This window comes from Meleagris gallopavo, chromosome 7 (genome assembly GCF_905368555.1).
Source record: "Meleagris gallopavo chromosome 7, MGAL_WU_HG_1.1, whole genome shotgun sequence".
Taxonomy (NCBI): Eukaryota; Metazoa; Chordata; class Aves; order Galliformes; family Phasianidae; genus Meleagris; species Meleagris gallopavo.
The window spans coordinates 7,680,797-7,697,875 of NC_139410.1; the positions used below are offsets into that span (position 1 = coordinate 7,680,797).

The 17,079-nt window shown below is 45.3% G+C and overlaps 1 protein-coding gene across 5 annotated transcripts in view; it reads left to right on the forward strand.

Annotated features, from left to right (window-relative positions):
• The window catches only part of IFT54 (intraflagellar transport 54), a 49,559-nt gene extending 32,776 nt beyond the window's left edge, over window positions 1–16,783 (forward strand). For 4 of the 5 annotated variants that reach the window (XM_031554082.2, XM_031554080.2, XM_031554081.2 and 1 more), the window contains 2 exons: window positions 3,715–3,938; window positions 15,110–16,783. In XM_031554082.2, the coding sequence (XP_031409942.1) occupies window positions 3,715–3,938; window positions 15,110–15,290 (405 nt within the window). In that variant the 3' untranslated portion in view covers window positions 15,291–16,783. Of the gene's footprint in view, window positions 1–3,714; window positions 3,939–6,110; window positions 6,523–15,109 lie in introns of those variants that run through there. The other variant, XM_010713211.4, reaches the window with a different exon arrangement.
• The last annotated feature ends 296 nt before the right edge of the window (window positions 16,784–17,079 follow it).

Here is a 17,079-nt window from a genome sequence, read left to right on the forward strand (position 1 = left end):
CTACAGAAGTGATACAGTCTTTTTACACGGGGATAATTTATTGATTCTTGGGCTTTTGTGAAAGGAGAGTTCATTGAGGTGTATGACCTAATTAAATAGGCTGGAACAATTCTGATTCTGGCATTTTTCTTAAAGCTGAATATATCCTGTTTCGTGTTTGTGCAGAATGAGCAAAGGTGGCATTCAGGACTCCAACCACCCACGTTGCTTGTTGTAATAAACCATCTGCCATAATTCTTAGTAATTTCAGGGTGACCTGTGCAGATTTTAACCCATAACAGTAACTACTAAACAGAACAGACAGCATGGGGTTTGGTTTTTTTCCTCCCTTAACTGCCTTTAATCAGTGATATCTGGTGAAGCTTGAGTACTTCAGCTTTCTGTAAGCTGCACACCAAGTGTAGTGTGAAAAGAAAGAAAGGATTGATCACTGTCTGTCCCTCCTCAAGCTAATGGTGGTGTGCCAGGTGAGTTACTGTGCCCTCAGGTGTTGGGGAGATTTTCGGGAGCTTGGAGTTTCAGTGTTCCTCCTTGAAAGGAGGACATACCAAAATACTTTTGTGTGTTCCTACGTCACTTATATGGTGTGGTTTTGTGTCTCAGAGTTGCGGAGTTTTCTAATCACCCTGTTGATGTGCATTCTAAAGACTGAGTAGTATTTAATAGACTTTTAGTGCTTGTGTATTTCAACACTTGAAACTACTTAGGAACAGGTGAAGGGAAGTGGGAAGGTTTGTTGCATGTAGGGTGGAAAACAGGGCAGCAGAACTTCTTCCTGGGAAGCTCTTGAATATCATACAGCCCTGCCCTGCTGCTGTACCGAAGATGGTTTTTTTTGTTTTTTTTTTTTGATGGGCTTGGGTTGTTCCAGCTCTAGTTTTCTTTATAGATAACCTCCTGGTTTGATGTGGAAAATAGGGTCCCATAGACTAAGCCTTCTCTGTGGCTTTGGGGAAGCACGTGTAGCAAGAACTTGTCTGGAAAAAACAAGCTACAGTAGAGAGTGTGCAGTGTGTGAGGTTGCAGATCCATTCATATACTGTTACAAGTTAGTGAGGAAACAAAATATTTCCAGGAAAGAAAGTCTTACCAGTGTCCAATGTACACCATGCCCAAGGAAACGTGCCCTGTGATCTGTGCCTTCAGGGACAAGGCATAAAGGGAAAGGAGTCTGACAAAGCCAGTTGGGATGCTGTTGGCATTGTGCTTAGAGATTTGCTAAGGAAGAGACTGAAAGTATCCTCTCAGCCCTGGGTGGCTGTGCTCTGAAGGTGGGTGCTTACCAGCTCTCAGCATTAAATGAGTCAAAAATCAGTGCTTTCATCTGTGTGCTGTAAGGGACAGCAAGCACACGGATGGCTGTGGGAAGTGACAGAACAACGAGTTTTGTGTAATACAGCATAATGAAACACCTGCTTCTGTGAGAGAGGCACAGGTCGAGTGAGAAGGAATTAAGATGAGTGTTATTTTTAACAGCTTAGCCAGCACTCATGAATTGACTTAGGAAGCAAAGGCCACGAGTTCACCAGCAGTTGTCACTTCAGGCCAGTTCCTTATTAAACAACTTCAACATTATAAAATCACAGTAAACTCAGAAGCCCTGCAGTTTCCATGTGCTGTGTGTGTGGTAAAACGCAAGCATTAGATGCAAGTAAATCTCAGTCTTCAAATCTTTAGAAGTATTTTTCTAGAATAATATATATCTGAGTTCATCAGTAAGCAGAGGGCTGCTGAAATGTGTTTGGCAGTGGTCCCTGCTGCCTCCAAACACAGCTGAACAAACAGCCTGCAGCTCACACAGGAAGGCAGGCCAGTTGTGTAGGAGGGCAGTAAGGGACAGCATGGTAGGCATGGCGTCCTAGCAGGCACAAGCACAGAGTCATCTCTGTGCTCATAGAGCTGCTAGGAACTGTGCTTAGAAGATGGTTGATCCCATGGTTGGGATGAAAGAAAGACCTTTCTAGTTTTCTGGCACACATTAGATGACTGAAATGACTTTAAGTAAACTTAATGTACAGCTTCATGTGTCTTAAAGAAGAACTCAGGTTGGGGATTAGACATTCGGGGCTCTTGGAAAGAAAGAAAAATCTGGTTGTTTTACCTGGGGGAGAAGAACAGCGGGCTTCTCTTTAATGGCAGTTATTGTTTCCAGGAAGGCCTTTGTGGAATAAGGTCATTAGGAAGTGTTAGTAATGTGGTCATTTGGCTCTGTTTATGGCATCGTTTTGTTCTTGGTGATTTTGCTGTTGTAGCATGCACTTTCCCTGTGTTAAACTTGCAGTAAGCTGGGATGCTTCAGGAGGCTGAGCACAGGGTCTGCAGGCTGCACATGAGGGAAGTGTGCACAGGACCAGATTAGTTTTGAGTACTGCAGCTGACTGAGGGCACACCTGCAGCCTGCGTGGTTTTACAAATACTGTTAATTTCAAGGTATGGAATAACTGCCATTTATTTTAGCTGTGCGGTGTGAAATGCTATGACTAGGGCCAACATTAGGAGCAGAGACTCTAGATACAGCCAGAAGTGAGAGTGAAGCATCTCAAAGGGAGTGATTTGGAGAACTGCACTGGAAGGTGACTGTGGAGCATCCAGTGCAGCTCCCAGGCAGCAGCAGAATCCTGTGTTGAGCAGCTTCGATGGATGCTTTTGGTGCAAAATATCGTGAAAAGGGATGCTTCTGCTTCTCCAGCTTTTCAGGGACCATAATCATCACCCTCTCAGTTCAGAGACTACAATCATTACCCTCTGGAGTTGAACATGTCCTTTTTTCAGTGTGGTGGGTTGGGACTTGCAGCAGTATTGAGTAAACACCAATCCACAATGTCCTTGTGCCAGGTACTGGAGTGATGCAGGGGCAGTCCAGCTGTGCCCCATAGAGTACACAGCTGGAGCATGCAAGGAGAGGATGGGTAGATGGATGTGTGATTTATGGGGTGGACATAAAATCACAGAATCATGGGATCACAGAATGGCCTGTGTTGAAAAGGACCACAATGCTCATCTGGTTCCAACCCACTGCTATGTGCAGGGTCACCAACCACCAGACCAGGCTGCCCAGAACCACATCCAGCGTGGCCTTGAATGTATCCAGCGATGGGGCATCCACAACCTCCTTGGGCAACCTGTTCCAGTGCCTCACCACCCTCCTTGTGAAAAACTTCTTCCTAATATCTAACCTAAACCTCCTCTGTCTCAGTTGGCAGCCAGTGCCAGTAGCAGGTTGATAACAAAAGTGGTGTCATTATTAATTAATTAATGGTGCCACATTAAGCTGTTTACCTTTCAATGTATAGAAAAACACTGAAGTAAAACAAGGCAGAACGAGGAGGTCTCCCTCCAATACTCCCTTCACACCCACTGCTCTGGGAAAGATCTTGATGAGAACATCAGGATGACGAGGTCATTAATGGGATCAAATACTATGTTTAATTTTGAGTGCTCCTGATCTGAAAAGCAATTGAATATTGACAACGTTATTGTAGTTTTGTAGCTGTTCTCCTTAGCAGTGGTGGCTTGGATATGATACTCATTCTGCTCATCTGATTCTAAACTGTTGCTTCATTCTTCTCCCTTTCATTTCAAACTGTGAACACTGTGTAAAAGATTTCTCCTCATAGCTAGCAGTGTCTAAAGTATTCTTCATTTGACACCTTGTGTACAACAAACGTTTTTCCTCGTCTTGATGCTTTTCTCCTTATCCATCCTTTCTGTCAGGAGAAGCCTTTTCTATCAGAAGCAGCGAGGAAGAAAGAGAGAGACTTGGTAGCCAAAGAAATGGAGAAGTTTCGGGACTCTATTCAGACTCTGTGCCGCAGTGCCTTTACCCTTGGCAGGATCATGGACTACGTTCAAGAAGACATGGATGCCATGAAGAATGAGTTGCAGATGTGGCGGCATGAGAACAGACAGCATGCAGAAGCTCTGCAGAAAGAGCAGAGGTGAGCGTGGTCAGGGAAAGTCTGCTTTATCTCTTGTGACAGATCTGTTTCTAGCAGAGAGGAGAGTTTCATTCACTATAAAATGCAAATTTAGCATCAGTCTCTGCTGTGGTTTGGAGAATTTTCTTTGCAGTCAGAATTGTTTTTTGAAATGTTAAAATCCTTCCAGCTAATGTCATGTGATGTTCATGGCAGCAGCTGTGCACATGTTGAGATGAGATGAGAAGTCTTAACGTTCTGCTTTATTTTTTCTTATCACAAATACATGTGGAGCAATGGGGAGGAACAGGTTAGTAGGCCTGGTAGGTTCTGAGTTCCTAAATCACAAACTGCTCTCTTTGTGCCACTGAAATTTGTGTGTTCTGCAATGGTGTCAGTAACAGCTGTTGTCTGTGCATGGTTTGAAACCAACATCCGAAAGCCAGGAGAATGAAGGTAATACGCCCAAGGAGATCAAGCCAAGAAAGGGATGCTTCAGCCTTACTTGCCTCGCTCGTATGTCTTTTTATTCTCCTTGCAAATAGAACTACCATCCCAATTCCATGTAATCTGATCTTAAAAATGATCTCAGATACTGAAGATTGATTTTTATCTTCATGGATTCCAATGTAGGTAACTTTGCTGCTCCATGAATTTAATTCCTGCAGAAGCAAGTATGCCACTGAGTGGTATTTTTAGCTGAGTTTTATCTGGGTAGGTAGCAGTGTGTTAATTGTTGGAAGTTTTACAGCTGCTGGCTTAGTGGGGCTGGGGTAGGAATTAGGATTTGGGTTCACATATAAAGCTTAATGATGTTAATTCCTTGCACTTACATAGCACCTTCTTAAACTGTGGTTTGGCTTAGAATGCACTACCTCTGCAAAGAGAAAGGAAATGGCATTGGGCTTTATTTTACAGCTGGAGAAACTGAGGCACTGATCTGCTTGCCTTTCCCCAGGCACAGGGGAACCAGCATCACTCCAGCAGAGCCACTCAGCTCCCTTCCACTGCTGCAACATATTACAGCACTTAGCAGGGATTGCTGTGAGATCCTCATCAGATCAGTGTAGTGCTATGGCTTGTCACATCCTTCAGGGAAGAATCACACAGTATCTGACATGAAGAAGGCAATGCTTCCCATATGTAGTAGACTTTGGATGCATCTTCGTGGGTTGTTTTTTTTTTTTTTTGCTTCTATGAAAGACAATTGAAGGATCCCATTATGGAAATGCTAGAATTTCTAGTGATATTTTTTGTGATTTATGCCAATGGTGTAGAAAGGAGGAGAAAACTAAATAATTACGAGGTGCAAACTTTAGCTGATGAGTCCTCACAGTGACTGGGTAATTCAGAATGACAGCAGGCTAGTTCTGTCCATCAACTTCCTGGCTGCTAAGCATTACGGAAAGGGGCACGCTGGTTTTAGAGCCAAACAGTCTCATTCCCTTCAGATATATCAGTGTGCTAGTGGTGTTATTAGTATCTGATTCCTGTTTATTAAATTTCCTGTTACTGTGGAATTGCCTACCCTTGCCAGCAGCTATTGAGGGGCCAGTTTTCTTGTACCTTACCTCTTAGATGTCTACTTGCTGCAGCTTGGTGCTGCTGGCAGGCAGTGCTGTGCTGCTGGCTCATTGTAGGAAATAGCTGGTAGCAGGCCATCAGCCCCCACAGCAATGTATTTGTTCCTCTGCAATGTGCCTCTCTCCCCTTTAAACGCCTGTTGCGAGGTCTGGAGGGACGGCTGTTGCCATGTGCATCATTGTAAGATACAGGAGCCCCAGTAAACAGTGGGTGTTGTTCTTATGCTCTGTCCCACACAATCAAGTCCCACTTTGTCCCTGAGCCAGGCACTTGCAGCTCTTGGCTGGTAAGTGAAAGAAGTGCTTGACACACTCACGGTGGAGCAGAATATGCAAATGAGCATAGCACAGAGATTTTAACAGAAAAGCTAGATTAGACAAGAGATTACTGTTTGCTGTTGAATTGTGGGGGATTTTTTCCTGAACAGTGTTCTTCTCTGTGGTGTTAGCTTTGTCTTTGTGTTTCTCATCCTTAACTTTCTTTCAGGACGGGTGAGCACAACTTAAATTCTATGTAGTCTTTTAAGTATTGAATGTACGTTCTTGGAGGCTTAAGTAACCTGAAGCAGCATAATGTTTCCAATGACACAACACTTTGTGTCTCTTTCAGCATCACGGACAGTGCTGTAGAACCACTAAAAGCTGAACTGGTTGAGCTGGACCAGCTGATTGAAGATCAGCAAGACAAGATTCGTGCTGTTAAAGCTAGTATTTTAAAGAATGAGGACAAAATCCGGAGGATGGTACTTAGCATAAACTTGTCTTCAAGAAGGTGAAGAAGGGAGGAAAAAAAAAAAAGCCTTGGGACTGATAGACTGATATTCCTACCAAATAAAAATTCCTACCAAATAGTGGAGAAAAGTAAAGATATGCCTTGTTGGGATGTAAAGTGGCTAGGGACTGGGAGCCTAAGAGTTATATAAAATACCATTGATCTTTAGATGTTGATATTACTGTGGATAAAATTATGTCCATTTGAATGCTCAAGGTGCAGAGCTATTAAAATAACTTGTTTGTTTAAATGTGAACTGCTGTTACTCACTTGCCAGGTCTTCAATGTCCTCATTCCCTCCATGGCCTGTTGAGCACTGTTTCTGAGCCAGTTCTCTATGCATCTCCTTCCTCCCTTCGTGTCTTCTTTTCAACATGCTGTCGTGAGCAGGTCAGGTGATTCCTGAATCTTGGAAAGTAAGCTACAAAAGAATGCCACAAGAGGTGAAGCCTTGTGTCACTTGCAGTTCCTTGCATCGTTACGGAGATGATGTCATGTTTTCAGAGCTATCAGGAATCTTATTAGGAAGGACTGAAAATGCATCACCGTGTAAGGGAGCAGAAGTACTTTATCTGCACAGGTGTTAATGCCATTTTTATTGTGTATGTTCATTTGGAAAGGATTAATTTAAGTACCTGTTTCCTCCCAAATGCATGTTCCTGCAACTTTTTGTACGTGAATAATAATTCCTCTTTTTTTTTTTTTATTTAACTCTAGGTGTCTGTACTGTTTTCCTAATGACCTCTTGTTTGTAGTTTTTACTTATTCCTAAATCTGCAAAGTGTGTTAGCATAGACACAACTATATGACACTGCCCTGAGCACAGAATGCTTTAGTCCCCTGCAAGGCTGTTCCCTTAAGATTTTTACAGTGTGTGAGTACATCCACTCCCATGTTATTTGGATTATGTATGAAATGGCAGTGTCCTCTTTTTCCTTCTTTTTCTGTTTTTTTTTTTTCTTTCTTATTTTTTCTGATATCCGGGCCTCAAAAAATCTCCTAAAAGGATAACCACCAAATAATGTGAGTATTTAATGCGCAAATATGAACGTTTTAAAGGATTTTACATGTTTGTTTAAATAAGTTAGTGGGGATGATTTTATTTTCCTTCCTGGGTAGTCACCTGTGGTTACACCTAGAGGTAGTCTGCCCCAGAACTTGGACTGTGAAAAGAATTCAGTGCTTTGTGAATGAAAAGTGATTCATTTTCTAAGCTCAAAGTAATCAACAGCACATTGCATCTAGGAGTTGCATGCTAGCTTTGGTTGCTGTAAGGGCTGGATGCTTTGCTGCATGAGGTTTTGGTTAGATTGGAGAGCAAGCACGGAACTGTAAGATAGTATGTGAAGTGTTTGATCCCTTCTGAACAGTACATAAAACTGTGCTCTGTGCTTTTGAATTCTCATCTCAATTTTTTATTTGGTGAAGCAGTATCTCTACAGGAAAGAAGGAGACAGACTCTTTAGCGGGGTCTGTGGTGATATAACAAGGGGAAATTGTTTCAAAGAGAGGAGATTGAGGTTAGATATAACTGGAAAGATTGCCCAGTGTTGTGGTTGATGCCCTGTCCCTGGAGACTTTCAAGGCGAGGCTGGATCAAGCCCTGGGCACCCTGATCTAGCTGTGGTGTCCCTGTGCATTGCAAGGGAGCTGGACTGGATGGCCTTCAGAGGTCCCTTTCAACTCTAAGGATTCTGTGATCCGATTCTGTGTAGAGGCCAGAAAAGCAAGGCTTCTGCTGGGAGCTCTTTGTTGCCACATCCTGCAACTGTGCATTGATTCTCGCCCAAGTTTGGAGCCTGTCCACTGTCTTCCAGGTCTGATCACAGCCAAAGGTGTTTATGATGCCCACCACAAACCCCAGAGCTCAGGACTGGTGATGCAGTTTGAGTGTTTCTCCATGCAGGATAACGTTGCCTTAGCAGTGCTGGGAATGCAGTGATGTGACCAGGCTGTGTCCAGCCCCACGCAGTCTTGGCATGGAGAATTTCATGACCACTGATGACTTCCAGTTCTGAGGTTTGTGCTTTGGGCTTTGTAGCTCAAATAAACATCTGTGCCTCATGAAGGGGAAGGGAGACTCTGTGAGAATAGATATGGATGAGTGTGTCTGCCCAGCTGCTCGTGACTCTTGCACATGCTACAGTGCCTATGCCTTGAGCTTGCCTTTCAGCTGGGAGTGGTTCATTAGCAAAGGAGACTTTGCTAGTGCAGTGGTTTGGGATTTAAAACCCTTACATTGTCAGGCCCCTTTAGAGCTAATGGAGCCTGACGGGTCTGGGAAGCAGGACTTGTACTTCATGACATGCCTGACATTCCTCTCTCTTGTGTGGGTCAGGAGGTGGCTGCAAACGCTTCTAGTTTAGGATTGGGGAGTGTTTCTCAGCCAGAAAGGTTCAGCTGTTGGCTGGACCCTACTGGAAGGCTGCAGTGAGGTCTTCTCCAGGCTGAACAACAAGCCCAGCTCCCTCAGCCTGTCTCCACAGCAGAGATGCTCTAGCCCTCTCATCATCCTCATGGCCCTCCTCTGGACCCACTCTGTGTTCATAGTGCACTGCAGGTGGGGTTACTGGTGTCAGAACTTACATGTGATTTGTCTCACTCATGAATTAGGAATCCTTCAGTTTGCACTTTAGCTACAAGAACAGATCTCTTCCATCCACTGAAGGCCCTCTGGTTTCTCACCCAGCATGAAGGTAGATGCTCTGGGTAGCAGACTTTGCACGCTCCTTTTCCCCCAAAATGTCAGTCCTCACTGGCACTCTCCAAGTGCAGTTTCTCTAACACAACCTGCTTGATCAGTGGCAGAATTCAGTCTAGTTTTGGCTCTGTTGGCATACTGTCCTGCTTTGAAGTACTCAGATGTGTAATTAAGTTTTGCAAATGAGTGGCTCTTGCCAGATCTGGCACTCAAATGCTTGTGTTTCAGGCTTTGTGGTAAATGCTTGGTGGTTTGACTATTACCAAACGTGAGCTTCAGGCTGGCTGCTGACTCAGGAAGACAGTGCTACCACTGTTCACATCTCATTATCCTCACCACCCTGGGAAAAAGGAACACCAGCAGTACTGTTGTTCAGCTTAGAAATCTGGAATTCCTGCTCACGTGTGTAATGCAGGACATCCCATCTCCAGTGGAGCTGTGGAGCACACATCCCTGAGTCAGATTTGGGTTTTTCTCCATTGACCTGCTTGCCTGATCTTGCTATAGCTACCTCTGGTTTGGCCTCAGCAGTGCTGTGTTGCCGTGCTGCAGGAGATCTGAAGACCAGATGGAAACTCCTTTTGGCACAGAGTGTTTGCTAAGCCAGAAGGACTGAGAGAGGGACAAGTTGTTGCTTCCTCCATAGCAAGCTCTTCAGCTGTCTCCTTGCTGCAATTTGCTGTATAGGATTTCTTCCTCCATGAAGGCAGAATAGTTGTGAAGCCTCAAAGATGCTCTCTTGCCTCTTGGGTTACTTCCCTTGAGCACATCTTGGAACATAAGAGGGAAAAATGCCAATTACTTTTAAATGCATTAGAATTGCAAAGCTCTAGTATCCTGTGTCTGTAGAGCAAAGCCTGGCATTTGTGAAGCCAGCCAACCCATACATGATTTAGGGGATGCAGCCTATTGAAAGCTAATTGAAAAGTAGCTCCTAAGCAGCTTCACTTCAAAAATTAAAAAGAATCAGTGCTTTTATTTCTCTTCAGCAAGTGTGAAGATGAGTGCATCTAGTATTTCTAGTGGATTGGGTTGCTGCTGGACATGGAGAGATCCCCAGCACTCAGAAAGCCCCCACGGTGCCCAGAGAGCTGCCCACCTGGCCAAGGCATTCCTCCTCTAACACGTTTCCTGCCCTGCTTGGTGAGAAAATACGAAGGAATAACATTTCCGTTTTCCAGCGAGAAATTTAATTAGAAGGAATTAAAAGGTGTAGTTTATAGTTTAATTTAATGCGATGAAAAAAAAGATTGGTTTCCTTCCCTTACTGCCCAAATCCCAACCTGAGACGATGGCAGCCAGGCCTCGAATTGCATCCGACGGCCACAGAAGTGAAATGCTTACCAAGAAGAAAAGGGAGAGAACTTCCACTTCAGATTTATTACTTGTGAAGCAGAGGTTACATGGGTTAGTGTTAATTTATGTTGCACTGTGTCCCACAGACTTGACTTTGTTGTGTGCCCTGGAATGGGCTGAAAACTGATTTTGTTGGCTGCTTTTACAGGTCACATGCGTGCTTAGGTTCTATTTTGGGCCACTGAGGCTCTTGGTTTTGTATATACAGTGAAATGTGTGTTCAGACATGGGGAGTGTGTGCTTGTCCCTGCGAGGCAGGGTTCTCCCTCCCAGGTCGTTTCCCCTTTTTGGCATTTGTTTGGATTGTGGCAGCAGTTGAGGAGCATCAGGAAGAAAATGAATGTGTGGGGCCTGTTGGTACTGTAGAGTTCTCCCCCTGGTTGAAGGCAGTTCAGCAGCAAATTCTGGTGCTGGGCCCTGTAGGGGAGCCCCTCTGCATGGTGGCCCTCCCTCAAGTGCTTCTGTCATGACTTTTCCAAAGCCACCACTTGCTATTGAGGTTGAGAACCCAGATGTGGCTTCTTCCTTAAGGATCTCTCAGCCTCACAGTAAGCTGATGCAGGGCAGCTTTCCTCACACTCACAGTTCCAGTGTCTGTCCAAAAGAAACCTTTGGGGAATCTTTACACATCTTGGGCCTTTAGCAGAACCATTGAGTAGCAGTAGTAGTTGAGCTGATTTTTTCTCTTAGAGGTGAGAGGTGGGGAAACCAGGACCTGTGCACTCACCTTCCTGAGCATCTGCTAGAAGAGCCGCTTCCAGACAACCAGATACAAACGGGAAGGACTTTTATGAATTTAATGGAAAAGGCATATTTTAACAGAGCTCTTTCTGTTTCAGAAGGCTGACTTGGTCTAAAAGGAAATGGATGGGAAATGGTAAAGGCAGGCAGCGTGAAGGAGCTGCACAGTATCTCTCAATTCCTGGGCTGGCAGCCTAGCCACAGGGACGATTTTCTGGCTAACAGCTTTACATTGGATTAGAGGTGCTTAATTTCTTCTGTACTTTCAGGTTTCTCTATTTTTGGAACAGTGTCTGCTGGTGCTGAAGACCGAGAGTCGGCTGTGCTTGGGAGGAGCTGGGGATGCACAGCGCAGTGCAGGGCTGTCTGCGAAGGAGAAGCTGTTTGGATAAGAAACAGTTGCTTTGAGCAGGAGGTTCAGAGCTGCTCTGGCTTTATGCTAGAGAGAAAGGAAGTCTACCTGTCCAATTTAAATAATCTCGGTGGTATTTGCAGTGCACGTTACAAAGCTGGAAGCTGGAATCAATCTGAGGTAGGTCCTGGGTCAGCATCAGTGCGTGGAGCACAGGGACAGGTAAGAGCCAGAAGCGACTCTGACAGCTTGTAAATGAGCAGCCATGTTGGGAGTTCTCCTCACACTCTCCTGTAGCCAGACAAGCACCCTTTAACCATTTGCACTGTTCTTTATTTCTTTATTTATTTTTCTGCAGAGACAGTAGTGGCAAGAGAGCCTGAGATGCTTCTCTCTGCAGCACTCAAGTTGGTCCACTGACCATCACAGTAATGCTTCACTTTAATGTAGCTCCTGTAAGCAGAGATGGGAAAGAAATGAAAGAGCTGCTCTGATAAGTAATGTCTGAGGATTAAGTGGTTTCACATGTATATTGACCTGAAAATAACTGTTACAATTGAGCATTTTAACTTTATGCCAACACTGTCAGAAATAGCTGAAGACCTTGTCATCTCACTGGTGCTTGATCTGGAAAGTCCCAAAACATACTGAGAAATAATGGCTCTGCCTTTAGGAAAACTGTAAAGCTATGGGCAAGAGTGAGGTTGGGAAGCTCTCCATAGGCATATCTAACTCCAGCCTCTACTGGTGCAAGCTGAGACCTCACTTCTTCTGGCATTGTTTTTATAGCCACTTTGGTTCATGGCCACCCATGAACCTATGCTGACCAGCTTACTGCTTAGTACAACGAGCACATCTGCACTACTCACGGTGTTCAAGGCCAGGTTGGATGGGGCTCTGGGCAGCCTGGTGTAGTATTAGATAGGGAGGTTGGTGGCCCTGCATGCGGCAGGGGGGTTGGAGCTTGATGATCATTGAGGTCTCTTCTAACCCAAGCCATTCTATGATTCTTCAGGTTTCTTATGACTCATACCTGACTCTTTGTGCACTGAGGTTTGGGAGAAGGACAGAGAGGGCAGGAAAGAAAAAATGTTGCTCCCTTTTTATATGCTAGTAAAGATCTAGAATTCTTTGGCAGCTGATGTGGAGGTTGTCTTTCTTTCAAGATGACTTGCGTTGTATTTCACTGTACAACCCAGTTGTGTTTGGTCTTTGCTCTGCAATTCTTGCAGGAGGGATTTTCTTCCTGTCGTCTGCAAGTTTTACTCTCTTGTGCTCACTTCTTGCAGGCCATTCTCTTCCATGAATGTTACTCTCAGAGAAGGGAGGATAAGAGGGCTGCAAGGAGGGATAGCTATTGTTTAGCTTGGCCAAAGATGCAAAGTCCTTTCCAGGGTGTGCAGCTTGATGTAGCAGGAAGGTTTATTTTTTCTGGTCATGCTAAGAGTTTTATTCATGCTTCTTGTTGCTCCTGGCAAGGCAGGAACTGAACAAAAGTACCTCTCTGTCTCAGCATGCTGGGCCTTCACTAGTCCAAACAAAAGGATCCTGACAGGCAAAGGGACAGCTGTAAGAGAGGCTGCACCAAGAGACTGACATTTAAAGTGCCTGATCCCGAGCAACCTGGATGCAGTGAAGTGGCTGAGCAGAAAAGAGCCAGTTGGGATTTTCGGACAGCAACAGGTTTTCAGCATCACGACTGTGGCCATGCTCAAATGGCATGGGAGAAGGCAGAGGAGAGCAGGGGATGCCCTCTGGGTGGCCCCAGTATCCTGTGGGGTCCTGGTAGCTGCAGGGGCAGCTCGGCTGAGGAGCAGCTTGAGCCTGAGGCCAGCCCCGCAGCCAGGAGGAATTCACGGCCCCACACAGTGGCTGTGGTTTGCATGTAGGCCTGTGCTGATCAGGGAGGAAGGAGCGGTGTTCTCCTCCAGTTTTAGTGCTCCCTGGGTCTCAGCTTTTCATTCCTGTCCACAGAAGTGTCAAGAAAGGGCTGGTTTTATGTTTAACTCTGTTAGACCGAGGGCTGTAAACTCAAAACCCATGTTAATAGGATACTTGTCTTTAGGAGCCAAACGGAGGGTGAGAGACCAGGGTCTCTTGCAGCTAAATACTGTTCTATTGTGCTGTGTTTTATATCTGCTGGTAGGAGTGATCAGAAGCTGTGTGGGAACGCGTGTTAAATGTGTTATTATGTTAAAATGTCACTTTCTCAAGTATCATGTGCTGTATTTGCATGGGGCTTGCGGGCTCGCAGTATGCAACTGCGGAGAGCAACTGGAGCGCAACAGGACCACCCGAAGGCATCCAGCTGCTTCCAGTGGGGGCCACGGTAGGGAGACAGCAGCCCAAAAGGAAAGGAGCATGAACCTCCTCTGCAGGCCTCGGCCTCCATGTCTGCTGCCATCCAAGCCCTGCAACAGGGTGGCTTTGTGGCCACGCAGGGCCGGGTCCCAGCCACCTGCTGGCTCTTGTGCAGAAACAGCCAGGGGAGTGGGAGGCTTCATCACACTGTTAAAAGGCCACACTGACTTTGGCAAGCGTTGGGTTATTAAGTGCAGATTTCAGTGTCCCGTTAAGGATGAAATTTGCTGAGAGGTGGGTTGTGGGAGGCGGCTGCTGGCGTTCACTTCCAGCTCGCTCTCATAGCCTGCTCAGAAAATTGGTTCTTAGGTGTTTTGTGCAAGTGCAAAGTGCCCTTTCTCATGTCCAATATTTAAATTGCATTCCTGCTGTCTCTGCCTCCCCTGCTTTGGACACCCATAACTCTGTATACTTGCAGTATTTGCTCTGGCTGTCTTCTGGAGCTTGGCTCTCTTTTTGACACCCTTTCTCACTGTTGAAGCTGCAGACATGACTGGGAAAGCCACAAGGGCAAGCAGGCATTTTTGTTGGACAAGAAGCTCAACTTCTGATTCAACAGCTCAGTGACAGTACTGTTTCTTGCGCTGAAGTTTCCAGGTGGTAAAGACCACTATGAGACTGTCATACTGCTGCAGCTCTTTAAGAAATGTCCTCTTCTGAGCTGCCTTCTCCAAAGCTTTGGGAGATGGAAACAGACACCCCAAGTGTGTTCCCAGGCTCAAAAGCAGGCATTAATCAACACTGACACATACATTTGTATGTAATTGGCTCTCATTCCTGTGTAGGCCATTGCCTTAGAAGTCTTGAGGCTTTTTTGCTGTAATAGGAAAGAAGGTGTTGGACATGACACTGGGTTTTGTCTGGCCAGGCAGAAAAACATTTCTGCTAACATCCAAAAAGCAGGCAAGCAAAATCTCAGGATTTGAAAGGGAGTCTTACCACTGGACTCAAAGGAGGAAATCCTGAAGTGGATCTAGGCCGAAGGCTGTTCAATGACCCCAGCTTTGCTCAACAGAAAAGGCATCAAAATAGCAGAGCTGCTTGAAAAGGAGATGGTGGAACAGCTGCTGTTGAGTCACAGGACTCAAGGCATCATCTAGCAGACTGGCTAAGCTGCCTACTAATTGTTGAGTGCAGCTTTTGCAGTTGGCCGCAAGGCAGAGTGCCCCAGAGAGCCTAGCAGTTGAAGGAGAGATTGTCAGGCAGGTTGGCCTGAGGCTCAGGAGCCATACAGGTAGACCCAGCCTCAGCCTCTCCATTTTTCAGATACAATGGTCGTAACAGATCTCCTTTTCTCCCATGCCCCTTTTTCCTGTCTTCTTGCAGCTGCAGGCTGGACATCTGCGCTTCCAAGCCAGGAATCAAAATGAGAGAGTCTTGTGCCACCAGAAATTCATCTGTGGGGGCGATGAGCAGGACAGCTCTCTTGGAAAGTCTTCACAGGACAGAAGGAGCAATAATTTGGAGGCAGCTTTGGGATTGGGACTGTTCTCTTTGCCATGTCTGAGGCCCCAGAGGCAGCTTGGAACCAGAGTGCTCTGGTAATAGAAATGAGGACAGATTCAAATAAGACAAGTGATATGTTACCTTTAACGCTGGGGAAAACAAAAATGGCTCAGCAAAGCTGAGACAACATTTCTGGAGCAAAGCAAGGTTTTTTTAAACAATTTCCTGATTACTTTGACTGCTTGATCTTACAGCCCGAGTATTGCCCTGGTGTTATTTTTTTGCATTTCATTTCCTAAGACGTCCTGAAGAGCAGGGAGTGAAAACTAAAATAAAACTTGGCATGTATTTTACAAGCTGTGCTGGCTTCTCCCACAGTCCCCATCAACCCTTTGAACCACAGCTGCTCAGATAGCTGAGGTCACTGGAAAGGCTCCTACTGACTTCTTATGGGCTGGATATGCAGTGGTGTAGTTGCAAGCTTGCCCAAAAGACCATTTTGATAGAAAAGCTCCCACAGGCTGCAGTAGATGTCAGGCAAGGCCTGGAAATGATGGTCAGTTGTCTTCTAAGAGTGTGTGCAGCAGCTCCCAAGCATTGCTTTGTCCTTCAAGCTCAACAAGAAGAAATGTGGTTAGAATTTTTTTTATTTTTTATTTTTTTTTGAATGGGGAAAGTTGCTTGCCTCAGGCCAAGCAGAAAAAAATGTGGAATGGATTTGGATCAAACTTTTTTTTTTTTTTTTTTTTTTTAACTTTTGGAATTTTATTTAAAGAAATAATAGTGCCTTGGGCAAGAGCTGAAGCATGGAAAAATTTATCCCAAAAGGTGGATGCTTTGTGAAATTATAAGCGTGTGAAAACAGGTGGTTAAACTGAAATGGTTTTACAGATTTAAGTACAGAAGGTGCTACCAAAAACCTGTTATAAATCCTGAATTGAACTCTTCTTGAAAGGCCGAGGTAGAAGAACAGGCCATCAGCAAGTAACCTGAACCACTACCAAACCCACAGGCGACTCAAGAACCAGTAAAAACGCCAAGCAAAATGAGAAGAGGCTTTCTGAAAGGTCAGCAAGGGAGCCAAGTCCAGGCCCAGGCTTCAGTATATAAACTCAGTCTCAAAAACTACACCCTAGTGACCGACGTCTGGCTGGGACAAATTTTACATACAGCACCTGATCCAAAGTCAGTGGCAAGTGCTTTTGAACTCCTCAGTGTTGGATCGGGGCTTTAAACCTGCAGCCAGGAAGAAAAACATAAAGCACTGTGTTGCAGCACACTGAAGGGTAGACAAAGAGCAAGAGCCAAAATCACAGTGCCCTTTGCCATGAAAAGTGGTGGACGTATTGCTGAGGGTGGAAACACTGAGAGGAGCCCTGTCTGTTCTGTTCTTGGTCTGCACAGAAATTGACTGAATGGTTTCCAGTGAGCACAACGTGCGACTGTCACTGTCCTCTTTACTATGAACCAAGTTCCTACTGGAGCCCAGCACCTCAGAAGCACGTCTAGTGGGCAGATTCTGCTAAAATAAATAAGAAAATTCAATTAGTGAAATGTTATATGAGTGAAAGTTCCTTTCTCTTCAGATGAACATGCCTGTGTGTATGTGTGTGTGTATGTTCCAAAGCATGCTTGGCTGCATAGTCTATACTGGGAGACTGTCTATTGCTCTATCCGTTCTTCACATGTCCTAGCAGAAATGAAGGCCATCCCCAATATGCCTGACTCACCTGAGCTCAGCTTGTCTCAATGAGGTCCTCCCAGAGGGCACAGCAGGCAGGAGCAGTGGGGCTCCAGCCCCACACTTTACTCCCAGCTCCGTTATTAATGTGTGTTGGTGCAGTGCTTTC